Source organism: Tenrec ecaudatus, chromosome 3 (assembly GCF_050624435.1).
Source record: "Tenrec ecaudatus isolate mTenEca1 chromosome 3, mTenEca1.hap1, whole genome shotgun sequence".
In the NCBI taxonomy this organism is placed as follows: Eukaryota; Metazoa; Chordata; class Mammalia; order Afrosoricida; family Tenrecidae; genus Tenrec; species Tenrec ecaudatus.
The window spans coordinates 217,059,264-217,082,657 of NC_134532.1; the positions used below are offsets into that span (position 1 = coordinate 217,059,264).

General features: G+C 63.4%; 1 protein-coding gene across 2 annotated transcripts in view; it reads left to right on the forward strand.

The window, feature by feature from the left end:
• The first annotated feature begins 871 nt into the window (after positions 1-871).
• The window catches only part of PCGF3 (polycomb group ring finger 3), a 32,763-nt gene continuing 10,240 nt past the window's right edge, over positions 872-23,394 (forward strand). Inside the window, exons 1-5 of one of the 2 annotated variants that reach the window (XM_075544554.1) lie at positions 872-1,051; positions 7,253-7,330; positions 18,107-18,148; positions 20,348-20,503; positions 22,873-22,990. In XM_075544554.1, the coding sequence (XP_075400669.1) occupies positions 22,882-22,990 (109 nt within the window). In that variant the 5' untranslated portion in view covers positions 872-1,051; positions 7,253-7,330; positions 18,107-18,148; positions 20,348-20,503; positions 22,873-22,881. The remainder of the gene's footprint in view (positions 1,052-7,252; positions 7,331-18,106; positions 18,149-20,347; positions 20,504-22,872; positions 22,991-23,394) is intronic. The other variant, XM_075544555.1, reaches the window with a different exon arrangement.

A 23,394-nucleotide genomic window follows, 5' to 3' on the forward strand; every position in this document is an offset into this window, starting at 1 on the left:
GGCTGTCCACTGTCCAAAGCACAGGCGCGGCGGGGGCACGCAGCGTCCGTCTCCAGGGAGGGGCCGAGGAAGGCACCAAGGAATCCAGGGGTCGCAGCCACAGTCACCGGCTTCTGGGGAGACTGACTCCGCCTGACGAAGGCCCTGGTCCGAGGAGCCAGGCTCAGCGCAGGCTGCTCGGAGTGTCCCGGTCTCCCCGGCTTCCCGCGCCTCCAAAGTACGGCTACCGGGGAGATGGAGCCTGTATCCCTCCAACCACGCGCGTTTCCTAGGCCCGCCCAGACCACGCCCCCAAGCAGGTTCCGCAGACCAGACTTGGCCGCCGTCCGGCTGCAGAGCCTGCGCTTTGGGACCAAATACGCCTCTCGACTGGCCCCGCCCCGCACTCACTGACCACGCCCTGCCCACAAGTCCCGCCCCGCCCCATGCTATCACCGCCCATGCATCCCCCTCCAGTTCCCACGCGCCCCGCCCAGACACCTGGCCACGCCCCCACCTGGCCCCCTCCAGCGCCTCCAACCACGCCTCTCCCGCTCCCACGGGCCATGCAGCTCCTAGGATACCTCTGACTGCGCCCCGCCCTCGCGGCCTAGCCCCGCAGCCACCGCTCCCGCGACCACTCGCGGTCTCTGGAACCCGGCCGGGTTCCGCGGCGTTCGCTGGCCCCGCCCATTTGCCCCGCCCCGCAGCAAATGAGCACGCCCCTCCGTACAAGCCCCGCCCCTGCCGGCCTTCCAAGGCCGGTAAGGAGCCCGACGGGGCCTGCGCAACCTGGCCACGCCCCTGGCCACGCCCCAGCACGCCCCCTCCAGGCTCCGCCCCGGCTCGGGCCGCGGAGTGGGAGCCGAGCCGTGCAACGCGCATGCTCCAAGCGCGGCGCCCCCGACTCGGCACTCGGCTCCGTTCGGGCATTTCCGCCTCTTTGTTTTAAACTCCGGACGGCTTTTTTTCTCCTCCTCTTGGGGGGGACCCGGAGGGAGCGGCGCCCCCTCCCCCGCCCCCGGCGCGGCCCCCGCGTGCGCCCCGCTCGCTCGCGGCCCGGAGATCGCAGGTCAGTGAGTCCGCTCCCCCGCCCGGCCTGGGCCCCAGCGCCCGCTCCCAGGCCGCAGCCTCGGCCTCCCAAGCCCGGAAGGCTCCCGAGCCCCTGCCCTCGCCCTGGGCGTCCCCTCCTCGGCGGGGCCCGCAGGAGCCCGCACCCTTGGCAGGCCCCAGGCCCGGGCAGGAACCCGGGGACGGCCAGCCCTCAGCAGTGGTCACCGAGGTGGGCTGGGACGCCGGGACGGGCCACCGAGGAGCGCACGACCCGAAGGCATGGTCACCAAGGAGGGCAGGCACCTGAGAACCGTCAGGAAGGAGGACCAGAGCCAGGACAGGTCACCCTGGGCCCGGAGACCCTGGAATGGGCCACCCAGGAGGGCTGAGACCCCGGGACCGGCCACTCAGGAGGGCCAGCTCACAGGACGGGTCTCTCCAAGGGCTTCACCTTAGCAGTTGTCCCCAAGGAGGGCTGGGATCCAAGGACTTGCCACAGGGAAGTCTGAATCTGGGACTTCTGACTGAGGAGGGGTGGCACGCTGGGGCAGGTCACTCAGAAGGGCTGGACCCAGGACAGGGGACTGGGCAGGTCTGGTTCCTGGGACTTGTCAGCAGGGAGGGCTGGACCTGGGGCTATTTGCCAAGGGGGACAGGGCCCCCCAGGACTTGTCCCCGAGGAGGGCTGCCGGGTCTCTGAGGAGGCTGGGTCTTAGGACTGATCTCTGGAAGGTTTGGGTCCTGGACAGGCCCAGCGTGCTTCTGGGTCCCGGACACAGCCCCTTCCAGGGGGCTGGACCGCGAGGCAGGCTTGTGCCAGGAGCCAAGCCTGCAGGAAGGGCCAGGACCCCTGGAGAAGTCCCTGAGGGACATCTACACACCCAGACTGGTATGTGAGGAGCCCCCAGCCAGCCTCCAAAGGGAACTGACCCTGGAGTGGCGTCCAAAGGCACCCCAACAGGACCCTCCTTCTGTGAGACCCGGCCACATGAACTCCCCACATGCAAACCCATTCCCCACCCCCTCCCCTTTCCCCTGAGCACCTGGACAGCTGAAACTCTTGGCCCAGCTGCTCAGACCTTAAGGTCTTCCCTGCCTGGGGCCCTGGGGCAGGTGTGAGGCAAGGTTGGGGCCCACCCCTGGTGGTCTCTGAGGCTATACTGGCTCCATGGCTCAGGTCAGCACTGTGCCTACCCACCAAACCCCTCCCCTGCTTTCCAGAGACCTCTGTCATTTCCTATCCGGGAACTCCTGCTCCCCCACCCCATGGGAGTATCCCCTTCACGGACCCCCAATCTCAAGGCCAGGCAAGTGCATCCTCCGGCCCAACTTGGCAGGCACTCTGCTCTCAGCAGCCAGGAGTGGGTGTGGGAGGGCAGGCTATGGGACTTGGGGTCTCAGACTCCCACCAATGCAGGTGGTCCTTGGTCCAGTGCTAAAAGTCGTGGCTGGGAGCCAGCAGGGTCTTGCGTCCAGCGTGTGAGTCAGGCACCTTCCCCACTTTTCCCCCTGCAACCCAGGAAAGGGAAGCAACGAGGGGACAGAGGATCTTTGTCCCCCGAAGCCTGTGAGCCAGGACCAGTCAATGTTTTTATGTGGGGGTGCTCTTGAAAAATCACGGAGTGAAGTGGGCCTGAGTCGGTGGTCTCTGCTGCCTTTGGTTTTTGGAGGAGCCAAGGCATGGTAAGGGCAAAGATTCCTGAAGTGTTCCCTGAGAATGAAGATGTCCAGGGAGCAGGATCCTGAGCCACCCCCCCTCAGCTCCGCATCCCAGCTCCTGGTATAGGGTCCTGTTTGTGGCTGGAAGGGAAGGTAGGACATGCCTTAGAGACAAGATCCACTTGGGCTGGGGCTGCTGACTTCCCCAGAAGTTGGACACTAGGACAAGACACGAGGTGTGGAACTGGCCCAGTGGCATGGCCACCAAACAGGCCTCGACCAGTCAGTTCCCTCTCTGCTTTCATGACTCAACTTCACTCGTGTCTCAGGCTATTTGAGGTGGCAGGTTTCGTGCGAGCTTGCAGTTGTCCAGCCCGAGCCACTGTGCTTCATCACGACAGAGTGCCCAGCTCAGAAAGTTTGTGCTTCGCCACATCTGACACGAGGGAGGCCCCGGTGGTGTCCTGGCTTACGTGCGTCGGGTTGCAAACCTCGGGGCCGGCAAGTTCAAATCTCCCAGCTGCTCTGAGGGAGAAAGATGGACGAGCGCTGTGTGTTCCCGTAAGCGGTCATTGTGTCGGAAACCTACAGGGGCAGTTCTGCCCTGGCCCACGTGGTCATGATGAGGTCATGAGGAGTCAGCGTGACCCCGGTGAAAGTGAGTTTGTAGCTTGAGCTCTGTGGCCTGTGGGATCTGCCCACTCGGTGCTGACTTCTGAGATGTCCTTGGGGTTTCCCTCCCCGCTTTCTTCCATCTTTTTAAAATCTGCTTCGCAAAACTCTTGGTAAGAGACGGAGGAGGCCAGCCGCGGGTCCCGCGTAGTGGTTGGTGGCCCCTGGCTCACGGCTGCGTACCCCTGTGCGACAGGTGGGAAGGGTGTCACCCAGGCAGGGGGTGGGGGTGGAGGGTCCGTGGACTGCTTTCAGTCGTTCGTTCGTCGGTCTTAGTCTAGAGCAGCCAGTGAAGCCTGCGTCAGCAGGACGTTGCGGGCGGCATCAGGCTGCCCCGTGGGTTCCGGCCCATAGCCACCCCACGCTCGGCAGAACGAAATACCGCCCCGCCGGCACCGTTCTCACAGCTGTTATGTCCGAGCTCCTGGTTCCAGCCGTCTCACCAAGAGGCTCCTTGCTCTTTCTCTGCCCCAGCACGGCGTCCTTTGTCGTGGACGGGTCCCCCCCATAACATGTCCGCAGTGCGTGATCATTCTTCCGGGGGCTCTGACAGCTCTTAGAGCCATTGCACACGCCTGTTGTATGAAGCACGCCTGTACATTTGTGGCCATCGTCATTTCCAAAACATGTTCTTTCTACTGGAGCCCTTGGTATCGGCGCCTCCTTTTTCCCCTCCCCCACCCGCCCTCTCTCGTGACCCCCTTGATAAATTATGATTTTCCCATCGTACACCATCCACTCTCTCCCTTCACCTATGTTTCTGTGTTGGCGGTACGGGGTTAATATGTCGATTCTTGCTATCGGCCATCCTTGTGTTCTGGCTGTATGTCTTCCAAGACAGGCCTGTCTGTCCTGTTGGCGGTCTGCGGTCCTTTCGAGACCAGCGCAAAGGCGTCCGTCCCTCGTGAGCTATCCAGCTCTTCCCTGCACCCACAGCTCCTCGCCCAGGGCGGCTGGTGGTCGCGTGGGAAGTGTGTGGGCCGGGAGTGAGACCCAGGTGGGCCCCGCAGGAGGCCAGAGCTCTGGGGCTGACCCACCACCACCGTCTCCAGATCACTGCTGTCCAGTCGGTCTGGTCCTGACTCAGCGACCCTGGGGGACAGGTGTCCGAGATGGGAGTCGGGAGCGTCATCTCCCTTCAGGTGGGACGGTGCCTTAAGTGGTCTGCTATTTGCCACTGCTCCTCAAATCACCTCGCCGCCGACTGGCTGAAACCCACCCACGGGTGATCTCGCTGCGTTCTGGGAGTCTGGGTGTGGCTTGGCCAGGGCATCTCACTTAGAGCCTAGGATGTCGCTCGCCTGGGCTGTGGTCTCTCAGCTGGTGGCCCTTCCCAGGGCCTGTGGCCAAGGACGGCCACTTGGTGCTGCTGCACAGGCCTGCCCACGAGGTTCCTCCCCCCACGGCAGCCACCTCCCTCAGGACCCACCAAGACGAGTGACCATCTTGGGAGTGACCCCTCACCACGTCTGTGGTATCCTGAAGGGGAGGGCGCCCAGGCCGGGTCCCCGGGGTCTTAGAGGCTGCCTGGCCCAGAGGTATTAAATAGGGCCCCGGCTCCTGGTCAGTCAGGGTTGTAGCTCCTACGGGCCTGGACCCAAGCCAGCTGTGAGTGACCACGCTCACAGCACTCCAGCTCCCCCTTGCCTGGCAGCTAGCCCCTCTGGTGCCCTGAAGGACTGATGTCACTGATAAAGGGACCAGGCCCACATAGCAGGGCGGCGTGGGGCGCGTGCCGTGGACCATGCTGGCGAGCCCCTGCTTGCCCCTGTCGGCTTCCACGGGGACCAGCGAAAGAACAAGCCTGTCTCGAGGGCGTACGTCGGGCCAGAGTGCCCCTGGGAGGCAGGCACGGCGAGACTGGGTCTCAGGTACTGTGGACTGGTTGTCGGGAGAGACCAGTCCCTGGAGGTGGATGTCGTGCTTGGTAGAGTGGAGGGGCAGCGAACAAGAGGAAGGCCCTGGACCAGATGGACGGACACCGCGGCTGCAACCGCGGGCTCGGGCGTGGGGCCGTGGTGAGGGTGGTGGCTGGTGCAGACTGGGCAGTGTTCCTCTGCTATCTTAGCCGACCCCAGGGCACCTGAGGACAAGGGGGTGTGTGTTGGTGGCTGGATTCTTCCGTGGCTGGTCCCGAGCTCTGCTGTTGAGAAAAGTGAGTTGCCACTAGACCCTTCCGGCTTCATCCGATTTGGTTCCAGGCCGCCTGCCGTGGGGCGTGTTCCTTGGGCATTGAGAATACGAAGGGCGGCTTTTTAGAGGAAGCCCAGGGCACAGTGGTTACTCAGCTCGCTGCAAGGTCAGCTGTTTGAAACCAGCTGCCGCTGCCCCGGAGGGAGCTGAGGCCCCGCTCCCGTGAACAGCGACAGCCTTACAAACCCACAGGGGCAGTTCTACCCCTTCTGCAGGGTCAAGGCGAGTCTGTCCAAGTTTGAGTTTGGTGTCCCGGCGGTTCCGCCCAGCTGCCCGGCAGAGGTTGCTACCTTGAATCGGCCCGAAGTTCTGCTCCGTTGAGTGTCCGAATCTTGGGTCAGAGCTGGCTGGCTGGGAGCACGTGACCACACGGAACCGCCTGGTCCTCGGGGTCCCGACTCGGGTCAGCCCCCTTTCAGGACACTGAGGCGCCCCCGAGGCGCAGTGGGCTGAGGGCAGGTCAGCGGTCAGAACACGCCGGGCCTTTGGCAGGAAAACGGGGAGGTCCTCGGCCCCTGGGGAACATCCCCCGCCTCAGAAGACCCCCCCCCTGCGGGGCCATTCTGCACAGTCCTAAGAGGGTCTCCGTGAGTCAGAGTCCCTTCTGGAAGGATCATAGTGGGGTTGTGTGGGGCTGCGAACTCTAGTGTCAGCAGTTCAAATCCACTAGCCACTCCTCAGAGGAAGGCGAGGATTTCTCTTCCTGGAAGGGGTCCCAGCCTTGGAAGTCTGTGGGGTTACCGGGAGCTGGAACTGACACGTGGCAGTGGATTTGGTGTCAGTTTTCCATGTAGAGCAAGCCTATCCCCGTGGGTACTGCACCTCCTTCTGGTACTGGCCCACGGAACCTCGTTCAGGCCGTAGGGAACCCCTCGCTGCCCCTCCCACCACCTTGTCCTCTGCGCACCCCACGGCTCTTCCAGGGTCCCTGACTGCCCCCCAGCTGCGTCCTGCGGCACACTAGTTTGGGACTATTAGCCAGTGGTGGGCTCACTGTCAGGGCCGTGTGATTGGATGGTGAAGCGGTGGCAGGGCTGCCGTGGTGCCGGGTGACACGTCGGACTGCTACGGGCAGGTCAGCAGTTCAAACCCACCAGCAGCTCCAGGGAGGAAGACGGGGCCCACTCTCAGAAACCCTCTGTGAGTCGGGCTGGACTCGGTGAGCCATCAGGCCGCACGTATAACAGTTGTGGGTGGCAGGTGCCCAGCAGTCGGTTCTGACCCAGAGCGGCCAGCGCACGACTGAAGGAAACTGCCCGGTCCTGAGCCGTCCTCACAGTGGTTCCTCTGCCTGAGCCCTCGGCTGCAGCCCCCGTGTCTGTCCATCCGTCTCCTCGAGGGCCTTCCTCTTCCACTGCCCCTGTCTCTGCTGACCGCACGTCTAAAGTGAGATGTCGTCTCGCCGTCCGGGCCTCTAAGGAGCCACCCTGGGTGTGCGTGGTGAGCGGCTACTTCCAGCTCAGACTTAGAGCAGCCCCTGCGTCAGTCATGCTGATTCCCCAGTGATCGAAACGGGGTTCATGAGGCCGTCCCCTCGCCGGGCGCCTGTGTGCCGGGGACGACGTGCTGGGCGCCCCACCGGGGAGCGCCAACGTGGACGTGCACGTTAACGCGTTCTCCAAACTGGAAAAAGGCGTCCGCTCTCCCAGAATGACACGGCGATCTCTCTACTCACTGCCTGCCGCTTCTCCCACAGAGCCCAGGACGCCGGAGCCAGGATGACAGCGAGGAGCCCCGCCGAGCCGCTGGGCGTCTGAGCACCCAGGACTGCGGGGTGAGTGCGGTGCGCGCTCGGTTCCAGAATGGCCTGTGCCCAGGGCAGTGGTGCTTCCTTGCTGCTTTGTGTCGAGAGGGTGTGGTATTGAGCCCAGCGACCAGAGAGCGTGGCGTGAATGGAATGCTCCCCCCACAAACACACTGCCTTTTGCTAGACCGGCTCCGTGACCCAGGACTCCCAGATGTGTGGTGAGACCGACATCGTGCTGGGTACAGCGGCGAGGCAGCACCCCGTGGTGGCGGCCCCCTCGGGCACAGACTTAAGAACCAGGGCCGGGCTGGCGCAGGACCGGCGGTGTCTCGTTCTCTTGCACACAGGGTGCTGTGGGTCAGAACCGAACCGACCCAATGGCACCACCAACCAGTGAGAAGTAGGACAACAGGAGCGAGCTGCCTGCAGACCTGGGGGGCAGGGGCGGGTCTCGGAGCAGCCACTTGGACCTCAGGAAGGGCCACACACGGCTTGTGGGGGTTGAGGAGCGGGCACTGTGTGGATCTTGTCAAGTCTCGGGAAGGGCACAGCCCACACTGTGTCTTTACTACGTTCGACGCGTCGTGACTCACGACCAGTGGAATGAAACACTGCCCAGTCTTGGCCCGCGGCAGGTGGTAGTTAACATGTGAGCCCACTGTCCATCCACCCCAGGGAAGGTCTTCCTCATTTCCACTGCCCGGCTACCTACCCACGCATGCTGTCCTTCTCCTGGGACTGGTTCCTCCTGGCAGCACGAAGTCCCCCCGTCCTGGCGTCTCGGAGCGTCCCGGTTGGACTTCCTCCAAGGCCCGCTCTTCACTCCTCTGCCCGGCAGGGCTCCATCAGTCTGTGCCCCACGTCCCCATCGGATCATCCAGCCCTGGCCTGCGATGAGGCCCACGGGAGGGGGCTCCCCGAGTATCTGCCGGGGGGGCAGGGAGGTCGCCTGCTTCTCGTGTGCCCGGGCCCCATCCCACCAACGTGGCATCCGTTACCGGGGAGCCCCGGCTCCCTCTCTGACTCTCCTGTTCTCCCGATGAGGCAGCTGGGAAGGGAAGGCCTCGCTCTTAAGTGCTGTTGTTTGGCTTTTTCTTTCTCTCAGCCCACGTTCTTATCACGGGCAGGGAAGTGGGGAGACCCTGCAGGCCCCCACCCGCCCTCCATGGCCGGCCCCCACTGTGGGGAGCGCTCTTGCGGCCGAACAGACACACGCTGTCTCTCCCAGCCCCGGCTTGGGTGAGCCCGTTGCTGAGGCCGCTGTGTGTTCAGTGCCTGGAGCCACCCCTACCCGGTGGCAGAGCCGGTGAGGCGTTGGGCTGCTCACCACAAGGTCAGCGGTTTGAACTTGGCAGCCACTCCTCAGGAGGAGGTGGCAGCTGTCTGCTCCTGTCAGAGTGACGGTCTTGGGGAACCCAGGGACAGTCCTGCCCTGCCTGCAGGTCGCTGCCAGTTGGCCTCGACCCGATGGTGGCGGGTCTGTTTGGGTCTGGGTCGAACGTACACAGCAGCGCCTCTTCTGGCACCTTCTGATTGTGATTCTCGGGGGTTTTCGTTGGTGGGTTTCTAAAGTGGGTCGCCAGGCCTTTCTTTCTGGTTTCCAACTGGAAGCTGATGAAGCCTGGCCACTGCGGTCAGCCTGCTGCATGTCAGACCCTGGTGGCTCCGCTGCTGGTGTCCTGTCCACACATGTGTGACCAGCCGGCAAGCAGTGTTCTCAAGTCCGTCCGGCTCACAGCCACCCTAAGGTGCTCTAAGCATCCTTAATTCAAATCCAGCACCGGGAGTCCAGTGCAGTGGGGACTTTTTGGTTGTCCTCATGCAGTGTCCCACTCTCTCGCGACAGGAAGTGACAAGAACACCGCCGTCTGTGTGAGACACCTCCTGTGGGTTTCTTGATGTCCACTTCCACAGGCGTGGTTTGCAAGTCGGACAGAGTCCGTGGTAACCGCGGTCTTCCCTCCGTTGTCGTGAGGTCGCTTGTTTCTGTCTGTGTTGCGGCTCATTCACGCTGACGTCGATAAGCGCGTCGTCAAGTCCCCCTGTCGTCCGCCAGCCAGGTTGTGTCCCGGGTACAGCGGGTTGTGGGAAAGCCGTCCCCCATCCACTCTCTCCTCCCGTCGTCCTGCGTCTCTGGCGACCTGTTCGCTCCACCTGCAGAGTGAACCGGCTCGGGGAGAGGACACAGCCCTGGCTCACACCTCTCCCAATTTCAGACCGAGTGCTGTGCCTCGGTTCCGTCTGAGGGGCCGCCCTTGATCCGTGTGGCCCATGTTCTGAAGAAGCACAGTGAAGTGTTCCGGAATCCCCCTTCTTCTCAACGTCACGCACACTTGGCTACAACCCACGCGTCGTTGGTGAAAGACTGGCAGACAGCCTTCAGGTGCTCTCTGACCAGCACGGGGCCTGTCTGAATCCGGCCTGAATTTCCCCTGGAGACCCTGTCCCCCCCCCCCCCCCCCCACCGGGTTCAGAGGCCGTTCGCGGGCCCTGCTTCAATTCTGCATCTCTGTGGGGAGGGAGGGGGGGCTTCTGCCCGACATGCAGGGTGGCTGTGGGCTGCCATCTCCTGTGTGGTGTGCGTCTTCCAGACCCTGTAATGAGGGTGTGCCCCTCGGAGAGGGAGAGTCATCTCCAATGCCGCCCTCCCACGGTCACAGGGAGGGCCGGGAGCCCCGTGTCTCACGTCTAAGGAGATCCGGCCCATTTGCACGCCTCTCCAGCCGCCAGGAGGACACCCTCCAGCCCCTCCCTCGGGCACTGCCCTTTGCCCGCCAGGCCACATCCCTCTGACTGCCCCCAGGAGGGGTCCCACGACCCCAGATGAGGTGCCATCCAGGCTTGGTGCTGGCTTGCAGAGGCCCCGCTCTGTGGACGTGATCCCGTGTCCTGACTGCCTCTGTCTGTGACACGGTGACTGAGGTTCAGGTTACGAGTTACCCAAGGCTTGAGAAAAGGTGTGTCCTAGGGCTTTCACGGGGGCAGGTCCGTCCCTGTCCCCACACTCTGGACTCTAACCAAGAGGCATCTACTGGCCCTTGGCTCTGCCTGTCAGCTGCACTGCAGTCAGGCCTGCGTGGCTGGGCCCCTCCCAGAAGGCCCAGGTGGTGCTCAGGATCGCGCGTGACTGCCCACCACGAGGTTGGGGGTGCAAATCCAGCCTGTGGCTCTGCGGAAGAAAGACTTGTCCAGCAGCTTCTATGAAGTCGTCAGATGGAAGCCCGCAGTCAGCACGGGCCGGCCTGATGCAGCGGCAGCTGGCTTTGCTCTTGCTGTGTGTGTTGAGGTGCCGTCCAGCCTGCTCTGACCCACAGCGACCCCGTGCAAACAGAAGGAAACACCGCCCTGTCCTTCACCGTCCCCACATTGGCTCCTGTGCCTGAAGCCCGTGGTTGCAGCCACAGTGTCTGTCCAGCTCGTCCAGTGCTTCCTCCTGCACTGCCCCTCCCCTCTACCAAGCATGGTGCCCTTCCCTCCAGGGCGGGTCCCTACCCTGACGCACACCTCGCCCGGATTTAAACCACACCGTGTGCCCGGTTCTGTCCACACAGCTGCCTCTTGGTCCACGGAGCACGAGGACGTGCCCTGGAGCCCCCAGGGGCCCACAGTTTACTAGGCTCCGCACAGCCCATCAATGAGACACAGGCCCGCATCCTTCTGGCGATCTCGCCATCAGCCGCGATGCCCGTGCTCCATGTCCTCTGCACCGGCCGGAGCCCCCGTGTCAGGGCGCTGCTGAAACGTGGGAGGCCCTTCAGCAGAGCTTGACGTGCTTGCGAGCCGTCTCGGCCATGGCTGTTCTGCCGGTGACCTCTCCTCCGAGCACACACCCCGTCTCGTCCACTCAGTGGGCCAGTGTTGCGTGGTCGGTGTCCCAGTGGCTGGGCTGTGAAAGGTGCCACCTGTCGGGCGAGGTTAAGACAGTGCAAACGAGCGGGTGTGTGACGTTCATGCAGACCCGCCTGGCTGCTCCTCGGGTGGAGCTGAAGGGGCTGTGTCCTTTCCATGAGAAAGGCAACCCTCGGGCAGTGCTGAGGGGATTGCTCCGGGTGTGGGTGTTTGCCCAGGTTATTTCCAGAGACGCCCTTTCTTCTCCACAGTAGCTGGGCGGTCCCTCTCTGAAGGCCCCAGGGGAGGGGTGGGAGGGGGATGTGGGTGGAGACCTAGCCTCCATAGTCCCAGGTTTGCTAGCCAGCATCTGGTCTCCAAAATCCTGGGCTCATAAAAAGCGTGCCCTGTTGTGGGGGCCACTCTGTAGAAGGGTGCCTGCACCCTGGGCTGCTTCCGAACGGACACGTCTGTCGTGGGAGACGGCCGGCCGGCCAGACGCTCCTCCGAGGCGAGGAACTTGAGACTTGGTCTCAGCATCATCAGGAGAGGCCTGTCCCCGGAGGACACCGTGCTTGGTAAAGTGAAGGGGTGGCGGGACAGAGGACGGCCCGGATGAAATGGGTGGACACAGTGGCTGCAGCCACGGGCGCAGAGTGAGGACGGTGGTGGACCAGGCGGTGTTTCCTCTGTTGTGCGTGAGGTCGCTGTGGGTCAGAGCTGATTCGCTGCCCCCTAAAACAACCACAACTGTGCTTTAGAAGCTGAGAAAGACACCCCTCTTCCCCCACCCATCCCGTTCCTTCTGCGTCACTGTCATGTGTCCATTGCTGCAGGCTGATTCCACCTGAGGCCTCGGGCCTTTCCCCTGGGCGCCTTGGGGCAGGTTCAGAAAGCCGGGTCGTGCTCCTGACCCTGTCGTGAGTCTCTTGTTGCTGCCTGAGGACAGACACCACGTTTGGGGGGGGGGCTTGGTAGTCCACACCCCTGCAGGCCAGATGGGTGTTCACGAGGGCTGCTGGGCACGGGCCTCTTGAGAGGCCCAGCCTGTGCTAACCGAGCCTCCCTGGAGCTTGGCAGATGCCACTGTGGCTGGAGGACAGAAAACCAAAACCCCTGCCGTCCAGCCGGCGCCGACTCCCAGCGGCCTCCCTCGGACAGGGAGGAACGGCACCATGGGACTGTAGCGCTTGACGGGGTAGACAGCCTCATCTTTCCCCCATGGAGCGGCTGGGGGTTTCAAACTGCTGACCTCGCAGTCAGCAGCCAATGTGCAGCCTTTCCTCCAGGGCTCCTGTCTGCTGGAAGCCCTGCATTTTCACCAGCTTTGAGGGGGCCTGCTCCCAACTCCCACAGTTCCCGGCCATGCACGCCCCGAGGCCCAGCAAGTGTGTGCTTGCTTCCTGGCCGGCTAGCCCCAGCATGCCTCATGCCTCTGACCTCAGACCACCTTCCACAGCGGCCAAGTGCTCCACGCTTGAGCCCTGCAGCCTCCCAGCCCGGCTCTGGCCGTCCTGCACGTGGGGACCAGGCAGGACAGACTGATGGATCAGGACAGCCGTCCTCAGCTGTGCCCTCAGGCCTCAGCCCCAGGTCAGGAGCCCAGTCCTGCCAAGTGCCCAGAGATGGGACACCCGGGCCAAGGCTTCAGGCCTGGCTCCCAGCTCTGCTGCTGCTTTGGGGCTCTCTCTCTCTCTGCCTCCCACTCCTGGTGGGGCCCGTGCACAGCAGAACAGAGCACTGCCGGGTCCCCGCGCTGCTCGCCGGCCTCACGTGGGAGACCCTGTGGCAGCTATCAGCTATGCTGTTTGTCCATCCAGTCGAGGGCTTCCCTCCTTCCACCGCCCCTCTCTTTACCTTCTCCAGGGCCTGGGGTCTCTCTGGGAAGGCTCACAGCAAACCTGCCCCCCTGCCATCGAGGGGATTCGGACTCCCCGAATCGCTCTGTCCAAGATGTGAATCTTTAGGGAGCAGCTGGAAGGTTGGATCCGCCAGCCTCCAGTCGGCATTCCAACACTGTGCCCACGGACCCCGGGCTCAGTCATTTCAAGCCTGGCAGCCGGCAGAACAGAGCAGTCACCTCATCAGCATTCCGTGGCCCCTAACTGCATGACTGACACCCCACCACCCCACCCCACCCCCGGATTCTGTTGCCTTATTTGCATGGTTAGCAAACTGTCCAATCCCCTTGGTGGATCCCAAGCACGTCATTTGCATAGTCTCGCCCAGTCATCTCAAAGACAAGTGTATTGTGCTGGGGTCTCTGGTGGGATGGCTCCCCCTAACAGCCACCACTGCCCCGCATCCGGTGTGTACGGTTCAAGGCCCGGCTCAGAAGGCCCACTAGAAGCCACACCTCTGCCCTCGGCTGGGCGTCAGCCCACGCGGTCTGCCCTAGGGCCTGCTCTAGCTGCCTTGGTCCCACGGCTGCGAGCCTGGACTTGTGTTGGGTGGACAGCGAAGGGCAGTGCCCTGGGTCTGTGTCAGCTTCCTGCTTACCAGTCTACTCCCCACAAATTCACCAGCTGCCTAAAAACGAGGTGCATTCCTCCCAAGGTGCCCAGGGCCCTCACCCCATCAGGGCACCAGTGCAGAGGCCCACACCTCAGTGCAGTCCCACCTGTCCGCAAACATCTGCGATCGCGTGGCCTGGCTCAGTGAGGTGAGCGCAGGGTAGCGCAGTCAGCCCCCAGCCCGTCCCCCGCACTCAGACACTCACTTAGTGGCCTTCTGAGGCAGCGGGGGAAACATCCGGAGAAGGAGCCACCAGGTCCTGCCCTCTGCTCCTGGCAGGGGTCCTCGCCACCTCCATCCACCACCCCTGGGCACCATCCCCTCTTCCTTTACCCCTTCCAACTGCTCACGGTGCCGGTGGTGAGGTTTCAGCGAACAGGACGGACCTGGGCTCTGGCTTCACCTCCTCCCCCGCCCCCGGCCCCCACCCTAGTGGTTCCTCCTCAGGCCAAGGTTCGAAACCACCAGCCGCTCTCCAGAGAAAGGTGGCTTTCTGCTCCTGAAAGTGCGCGCCGTCTCGGGGCCCCAGGGCAGGTAGACTGAGCGTTGTCTGGGTAAATGCCGCTGCCCCTCTGTCCGACGTGGGGGTGGGTTCTTCTCACCCAGGGTGAGTTTGGCTCAAGCCCTGAAGGGCGGGTGTCGAGGTCCATGGTCTCGGAACCTGTGTCTGCTGCTGGCTGACTGGTCAGCCTGGTCTTTCTTGTGACCGGGGGTCTGTTTCCCACTTCTGCCACCCTCTGCAGGGCCCTGGGGCATGTGACCCTTTGCAGAGCCGAAGCCGGGCTCCACCCAGTCCCCTGACCTTGGCCCTTTGGAGACCATCCTTTAGTTAGTCCGTGACCCATCACTCATCTTCCCTCTGGATGGGGAGGGGCCTGTGTTTATACCTTCAATGGCTGGGCTTGGACGTCTGTGACTCAGGCCCTTCCCGCCAGTGCGGGGCTGGATTGTCTAGAGAAACGGATCCAGGGGAGACCTGTACGTCAAGGGGGTGCCCGTTCAGCTCAGTCCAGGGGCCCCTGCTGGGAGTGGGGGCAGCTCCTCAGACCCACGTGCCTGCAGGCTGGTGAAGAGAAAGGTGAAGCGGGTGGGAGGCAGGGAGACCCCAGGTCGGTGGATGCAGTCACCTGCATCCAAGGTCGGAGGAAGCCTGGCAGGGCGTGGACAGTTCTGACAGTCCCAGGTGGGCCGCCCCTGGGGGCAGACGCAGTCCTCTCTGCTCCTGTAGCGAGTGGCCATCTCAGACACACGCAGGGCCAGTTCTAGAGTGTCCACAGGGTCTCTGAATGGACTCAGGGCAGTGGGTCTGGTTTTGAACTCAATGCGGGGGCTGCCTCTCCCTGGGGAGGCGTGCGGTGCACCTGGCGTTGGTGATGTTGGGGCCTCACGTCCTGTGCCGGACGTTCCTGTGCCGGACGTTGCCGTGAGGCAGAGTTGGGTTGGGTTTGAGGTTTGCCTTCCAGCTCGTCCAGACCAAGTTCAAAGCCCACCCCCTCCCGCAGGGCTCCCTGCCAGCACTTCCTGCTCCCTGACCAGTCCCCCCGCCCGCCCAAGGTCACAGTGGCAGGTCTGTTTCCTGTGCAGGGCCTCTGTCCCCAGGGTCCCGTGAAGGCCCCCTTGAGTCCACCTCCCTGTCTCTACTGAGTCTGTTGGGTGCAAGTGTGCGGGATTGCACCAGGTCTCCCCTCGAGCCTCTGCTGGGCCCTCCCCCAACACCTTAGGTGTGACTGAGCGCCTTCGGACATCTGGTCCCACAGCACCCCCACCAAGCCTGCTGGTGTCTCCCTTGGCACCCCACTGCTGGTCACGCCCAAGGTTTCAGACTTTTCCATAACTTGTCACACGCCCTGGGTACAGGCACCGGGACTCCCAAGACCAGACAGAGCCCTCCTCCTCTGTCATGTGACATCTGGGGTATGACAGCTGTGGGGGACCACCACCAGGCCTCATCGATCCGAGAGGCACCGAGGCCAATGCAGGCTAGGAGACAGGCCTGGACAGCGGGGGCTGCCCAGGTCCACCAGCAGGGAGGCAACAGACACGACACTGTAAGAGCAGGTGCACGCTGGGCCTTCCGAACCGTGAGCAAGTGATGCAGCCAGTCCCCCCCAAACTCCTCCCCATCTGCAGGCTTCGGGGGGACACCACCATGTCCATCTGCTGGGATGGACGCCCCTGCTGGTGGGAGAAAAAGGTCTAGACCAGGGCTCCTCAAACTTTTTAAACGGGGGCCAGTTCACTGTCCCTCAGACCATTGGAGGGCCAGACTATAGTTTTTAAAAAAAACAACAAATTCCTATGCACACTGCACATATCTTATTTTGAAGTAAAAAAACAAACGGGGCAAAAACACCTGGTGGGCCAGATAAATATCCTTGGCGGGCCGCAGTTTGAGAACCCATGGTCTATCCAGCGGCCAGCCTCGCCCTCCCCATGCAGACCGCTCTCCCCTCCAGCTGGTCGGCTCTGGCCTGCCTCTCCACCAAGTGCCCCCCTCCTCTCAGCCCTGGTGTGGACCCTCCTCTCCTGCTTCTCCACCTTTACAGGACCGGCCGTGTATGGCTCATCCATTTGGCTGGTCCTGCAGCCCAGCATGTCCACTCGTCCTAAGGGCCGAGCCGGAGAGTTGAAAGGTCATTTGACGTGATACGCTTTGGTGCTCAGCCTGCTGGGGGCAGTGTGCTGTGGGGAGGGGGGGTCCTGTAGATGTGCTCCAGTAAAGACCCTCCAGGCACGCCCCACCCTGTGGGCCGGGCTCCAGAGTCCCAGAGAGTCTCTAGGCCAGGTTCCCCTTGCAACGGGGAGGGACAGTGGGCAGGGAGGGCGTGTCTGGCTCTGCTGGCATGTGGTTCTTCTGACTAGAAGCCAGTGTCCCCACCCGCACTCCGTTGGGCACCAGCCCTCCCTCTCCCTCTGGGCAGGCCGAGGGGCTGCTTTTACCCTCGGTATTCGGACGTGTCCCGACTTGCTCAGGTGTGTGGCTCCCTTCCTGTGCCGTGCTCACCAGGCTGCTGCAGCACTGGGCAGGCTTTCCCCTCTCCCTGACCCTTCGCTGCGCTCCCTGCGGGCCTGCTCCTCCTGGAGGGGGCCTGGGCCATGGGTGCAGGTTAGGTGTGGCTGGAGACCTGCGGCTGGGCTCTGGGCCGTGCTGGGTGTGAGGTGTCTGGAAGGCAGGTCAGTGGGTTTCTGGGGTCATCTGAGACTGGGAGCCCCGGGAGCGTGGAGGCGGCCGCCGTGGTGCAAGCGGCTGCTTAGGGCGGATGTGTCGGGAACGGAGCACACAGTCTGTCTCCCGCCCTTCATGCATGGAATCCGACTCCCTTCATGACATTCCGTTCCCAAGCCGTCCGGCAACCCAGTTATCCCACATGTGCCCATCGTCCTGCAGGAAGCCCCATGCCCTCCGAGCTGTCAGTCTGTCTGTGACCGGCAAGGCAGCCCGGCCTGACTGACGTCCCCCGTCTGACCCCTGCCTTGGCTGTTTTCCATGCACGACTCCCTGTCACGTGGCCCCCAGCTCACCAGGACCTTGTAGGACAGCGTCAAACTGCCCCACAGAGTCGCCCATAGGCGGCACGACTGGCGGGACCAGTGGGCTGCCAGCCTTGGGGGAGCCTTCGAGCTAGACCTCTGCCACCAGGCTCCTTTGTGCCCGATTCTGTGGGGGACAACTGAAAGAGGGGCGACGACCTCTCTCCTCTACTCCCTTGCTGGGCGGCTCCCACCACCTGTAGCCGGAGAACCTCCTCTGCTGGTGGGACGGGTACGGGGCGGAGGTGAAGGGCCCTCTCGGGGGGGCCCCACACTGAGGAGACGTCCCAAGCTCCTGGTTGGGCTCTGGGACACCTACTCCAGGGCTGTCACTCAAGTTCCCGGCCCCAAGGCTTCACACCTTCAGGGCAGCAGACAGCCTCCTCTTCCTTCCCGTTCAACCCCCACCGCCACCCGTCTCTCAGGTGCCAGCGCGGCACCGCCAGGACTCCTGCTATGTGCCAGCCGGCAGGGGGGCTGCTACTGACAAGCCTGTTTCTCATCCTTAACATGGGTAGAATTGTTCTTGTTGTGAAGAGGCGCTGAATAGGCAATCCTACCCTACAGTGACCTTGGGGGACACAACAGCTCAGTTCCCCATGTCACCCCACTCAGCCATTCCTTGCCCCCCCCCCTGCTCAGTCCCTGATCCCCCCACTCTGTCCAGTCCCTGGTCTCCCTGCTCAGTCCAGTCCCTGATCCTCCTCTCAGTCTACTCCCTGATCTCCCCATTTAGCCAAGTCCCTGGTCCCCCCACTCTGTCCAGTCCCTGGTTCCCCCCTCCCTTAGTCCACTCCCTGATCCCCCTCCCCTCAGTCCAGTCCCTGATCCCCCTGCTCAGTCCCATCTGTGGTCCCCCCGCTCAGTCCATTCCCCGGTCCCCCACTCAGCTCTGCGCCTGGGTCACCTGCTCTCTGCTTCTGTCCACAGGCTGTTGCGATGTAGTATGAGGTCCCGGGCTGCCGCCTACAGGTGAGTGCCACAGACGTCGGCCCTCCGGCCCGCTTTCTCTCTGGTTCAGTTCACCGAGAGTTAGGCCACGTGATCCCATGTCGGTCTGTCCCTTGTGTTAGATGTAGCTGTGATTCAGCGGAAGTTGTCAGAGCATGTTGACCTCTCCCCAGCTCACGCGCATCTTTGGTGACGTGGACTGAACCCCACAGTGTGACCACTGGACAGCTCACCCCCTGGGCAGGTGCTGCCCTCTGACCAGAGTGCCTGGAGGTTCTAAGGATAGTGGGCTCCCAGGGGTCCTCGTTCCATGGCGGGCCACAGTTCATGTCCCCACGTAGGCAGGCACAGCCTTGCTGTCCAGTGGGCCCCTGCTCAGCGCGCCCTCTGCCTGTGGCCTGCGGGTGTGCGACCCTTTGGGGCTCCTGACCGCTTCTCCAAAGCGCCGCCTGGCATCGCATCTCAGTGCCCCCGCCCGGTCCTCTTCCCAGGCGCCCCTGCAGCTTCGTGAACTCGTGTTGGCGTGAGCAGCTCCGTCCACTTCCTGCCCTGCGGCAGCCTGGGTACGGTCTGTGTGTGCCAGAGCGTGCTGCTCACACCAACAGCAGATGGGGCCAACCGTGTGCTTTGCACGGTGTCTCCGCTCGACGGAGCCAAGTGTCACTTTGGCTCAGTCTCCCCGGGTCTAAGAGGTTCTCAGCGCAGGGACCCCACCCGGGTCCAGAGGACACGCTCCCCTCCCCCAGCCCCCTGTGGTCGGTGGTTGTGAGTGGCCCCTCTGGCTCTGGGGCCGCTCTTGGTCCAGGGAAGGTCCTTTCACTGTTGGTCACCCCCCTTCCCCGGCGGGGGGTTTGGAGAAAGTTCCTGAGCAAGCCTGAGAGGTCGCCAGGGATTGGGCTCCCCAGGGCGTGTCCCGGGGGGCCGTGACCCGAGTCGGGGGTCTGCAACGGCCCATCCTGTTACAGCTGATGGCCGATGGCGATGGCCAGTGGGCAAGGATCAGATCACTGCGGGGCCCGGCACAGCTGACGTGTGCCCAGGACAAGACCCATTGACGATGTTACCGCTTAGCACAAGATCAGACCCGCAGAGGGGACAGCACAGCTGCCAATGGTTCCGACACGGAGCCACCTCCTGAGCGTTCCAAGCCGGCCTTCACAGAAGCCGACGGCCTCATCTTCTCCGCAGGGCAGCTGGGGCTTCAGCCGCTGGCCTGTGGTTCGCAGCCCAGCACTTAACTCAGTGGGCCACCAGGGATCCTTGTGTGGGGTGTGTGTGTGTGTGTGTGTGTGTGTGTGTAAGTGCCTGCTATCAAGTTGTTCTGACATCCAGCAAACCTCTGTAAGACAGAGGGGACCACCGCCCAGGCCTGGTCATCCCTGGGCCGGAGCCCGTGGCTGCAGCCCCCGTGTCCGGCCGTCTCGTCCAGGGCCTCCCTCGCTCTCACCGCCCCTCTACTTGAGCAAGCACGATGTCCTTCTCCAGGGGCTGGTCCCTCCTGGCCACGTGTCCAAAGCTGCTGAGACCCAGTCTCAGCGTCCCTGCCTCTAAGGAGAGGCTGTACTTCTCAAGACGGGCGATCTGTTCTTGCGGCAGTCCCAGTGTTCCCGTAACCTCAGCTCTCCACTTGCTCCATCACGCAGGCCGCGTCCCCCAGGCTGCCTCGCTCGCAGTCCCACTCAGCGCATAGGAAGCCACGGAATGCTCCGGGGCTTGGCCCCGTGCACCTCAGACCCTTGCTCTGCGACCCCTCAAGGAGGGCTCAGGCCTGTGGTCTGACTGATCGAGAGCCCAAGCAAGACAACTCCCCGGCAGCCCCCAGCTTTTCCCCGCTGATCAGGCCACCGGCCGGTCCAGCTGTGATGGTGTTTCTTTGCCTTGACTTGTGATCCACACTGACCGCCGCCCACTGATCTCCATCAGCAAGGGCTTGATCCCTCCTCGCTTGCAGCCCCTCTGGCTTTAGAATGTCTGTGGAGTGTGTTCGGGGACGTGTGTGTGTGTGTGTGTGTACACAACCAATCCACTGCCACATGTCAACCCCGACCCACAGCCACCCTGTGGATAGGCAGGCCCCTATTTACCTGCTCACAGTCAGGCTGCTCTGCCGGGCTGGCTGCGGGGTGGTGCAGCGTGAGGGTCATTAGGCACCAGGAGCCATCCGGCATGGACGGCGTGGCCTGCCTGACGGGAATTAACCGGAGCCCATTTCTGCCCTAGAAAATGGGAGAAGGGCCCGGGGCCGCAGGCAGGAGCAGACGAGAAGAGCCCGCGCCGCAAGGACTGCAGCCGCTGACCGCACACAGCCGCGCCGCGCCTGTCGCCTAGGGCGGCCTGTGCGAAGGCCGAGCCGAGAGGCGCCGACATCGACAGGAGGTGGGTCTTGCTTTGGGCGAGGGGGGAGGGGCTGGCCAGCCGGCTGTCAGCCACACACATCCTGCACAAAGTGGTTGTGTGTGGTGTCTGGGGGGCACATGGCACGCCAGGGGATGTGGTCAGTACTTGTGGACACAGCCCCTTCCCGGGGTCTTGTGACCACCCCCTGCTCGTCCAGTAGTTATGCAGCGGGCGCCTATCTGCGCGGTTGGCAGTTCAGAGCCCCCCGCGCTCTGTGGGAGATGGTGCTGCATCTGCCCTGTCGGATTTACCGCCTAGGAAACCCACGGGGCCTTTCTGCCCTGCCCCGAGGGGGGTGGGTCGCCGCGTGAGGGTCCACCAGCAGGGGTTCATCATTTTGACGGGGGTCTTCTCTGCTGTGCTCACGGACGCGCTCGGTGGCAGGGCTGTCTGTTTATGGAGGCATGGCCCTGCTTCCTGTGGCCTCCGGGCTGTGGAAGGTAACCACAGTCTCCTGTCTCCAGACTGACACCGGGCGTCTGGCTCTTGGTGTCCAGGTGGGGCAGGGAGGGCCGAGCCTGCTCCCTGAGCAGCGGGCAGGAGCGTTTGGGAGTCCCGAGCAGGTGACTTGTGTGGAGCGGGAGTCATAGGAGGGGCGAGTGCCGAGGCCGTGACCGCTGCGGCTGGCGAGAGTGTCAGGCCAGGAGCCCTGGTGACGCGGGGGTTATGGGTGGGGTTGCTGGCCACAGTCAGCAGTTGCACCCACCGTCACTGCAGGGGAAGGAGGCAGCATTCTGTAAAGAGCTCCCGTCTCGGAAGCCCACCCTGTCCTGTCGGACGGATGTGGTGGAACAAGTTGTTGCCTGGGAACCCCGCGGGCAGGCAGGCAGTTCTGTCCGAGTGGACCTTGGCTTCATGGCAAAGGGGCAGGGCTCCGGCCAGACCACTGCCCACTCGTCTGACCACCATGTGGTGCTGTGGCCTGACCCAGGCTCAGGCTCAGCTGCCGGGAGCAGGCCCCCCAGCCCCATGCAGGAGGGCAGGGCTGTGCCCACTGGCCAGGGGAAGGTGGATGGCAGGCAGCGGGCATCGCAAACGCAGGCAAGTCTTCAGCCTGGAGTGCTGGCTCTGACTCCTGAGGACATCCACCGATGTGAGCCTTTTGGAATCTCGGACACGCAGTTGCTACGTCCCCTCCACTGTGGATCCAAGTGGCCCTGCAGTCCCCTGGCTGTCACACTGGACACATTCTCAGGAGAGGGGACGTCATGGTGGGTAAAGCGGAGGGACACTTGAAAGGAGAAACCCCGAGGAGCCAGATGGACACGGTGGCTGCGTGGATGGGCTCAGACACGGGAGCCCTCGTGAGGACCGAGCAGTGTCTTGTTCTGTGGTGCGTACGGTCACCATGGGCCAGAGCTGACCTGGTGGCCCCTAACCACAGCTCTGCCCCGGGAGAGGTGCCCCTGAGAGACCAGCTGCTGGAGCAGGACCTCACGCTTGGGGAAGTGGAGGGGCAGCGGACAAAGGGAAGGCCCTCGAGGAGACGGATGGACAGCCGTGGAGGACTGCAGCACAGAGCCATCGTGGGGACGGAGAAGTGCTTCCTTCTGTTGTGCGCCAGGGCTGCTGTGGCTTGGAGCGACTCCGTGGCCCGGGACAGCAGCAGTGTCTCCTTAGCGTGTTCCCATGACCATGTCTTCCCATGTACAGGTCCCACTGGAGCACAAGGGTCTGGTCCCCCTCCTTAAGGTGACCCGCGCCGCCAGGTGCCTCGGCACGGTCCCTGAAACCAAGTTTATGTCTTCCCGGTGTTCTCGCAGGGCCTGACGGGATGGGTTACTCCTCCATCGGTATTAACCGCCCAGTGACTGAGACTGCCTGCTCACTGACCTTGGCCCCGTGTGGCCCCAGTGGGAATGGAGGCTCCTGCTAGACTGGGGCTCAGCGACCAGCCGGGTGGCCTGGCCCAGCAGCAGAACCCAGGCCCCTCCCCCGGGTGAAGTGTGAGTGGGTGGGTGGCAGGAAGTGACCAAGGGGTGGCAGGAGCAGTAACAGCCAAAGGTCACCAGAGACCTGGTTGCTGCCAACGAGTCTGGGGTGGCAGCTGCTCCGCTGGTGTCTGCTCTCCCACCCAGGGTGGTTGTGTTCTTCAGCGCTGGTTCCTGATCCAGGTGTGCCCTGGCCTTTCCCACCTGCCTCCCTCCCTGCCTGCTCCTCTCTCCATCCACCTGCCTCACCCAGCCTGGCACTCAGTCCACTGAGAGCACCTGGAAGAAAGGCCTGGCACTATGCTGCCCCACTGACTCCCACCCTCGCCAGGCTTGACGCACAGCCTGGCGGCTGAGGACACAGCAACCCCAACCACGCGCACACACATATTCACCATCCTGTGCTTTCTCTTGCAGAAGCCAAAGATGTTGACCAGGAAGATTAAACTTTGGGACATAAACGCCCACATCACCTGCCGCCTCTGTAGTGGCTATCTCATCGACGCGACCACGGTCACCGAGTGCCTGCACACCTGTACGTCCCCCAGCCCCTCCCGGCCCCTGCCTGCCCCACGGCTCCCGGCCCCTGGCGGCCGTGCGTGGCTGAGACACTTGTAGTCCAGGCCACGGGGCGCCTCCTAATGCTCCAAGGCAGCGGGCGATCCTCCCACCGTGGGGGGCAGTGGGGAAGCGCTCGGCCATGCACCCACCAGCCAGTCCTCCCGCAAAAGGTGCAGCCGCCCGCCTCCATGAGGATGTGCAGCCTTGGGGCCCCCATGGGTCCGTCTACTGGGCCCGTTGGGGCGGGCTCCAACTCAGCACCCCAACTTCGATTTCCCTCTTGTTGGCCCCCCTCTTGGGAGCCGCTGGTGGTGAAGACCCTTAGCCCCAGCCAAGCCGGGTGATTCTCTCCGGGGCCACCCAGGTGCAAAGTCAGTG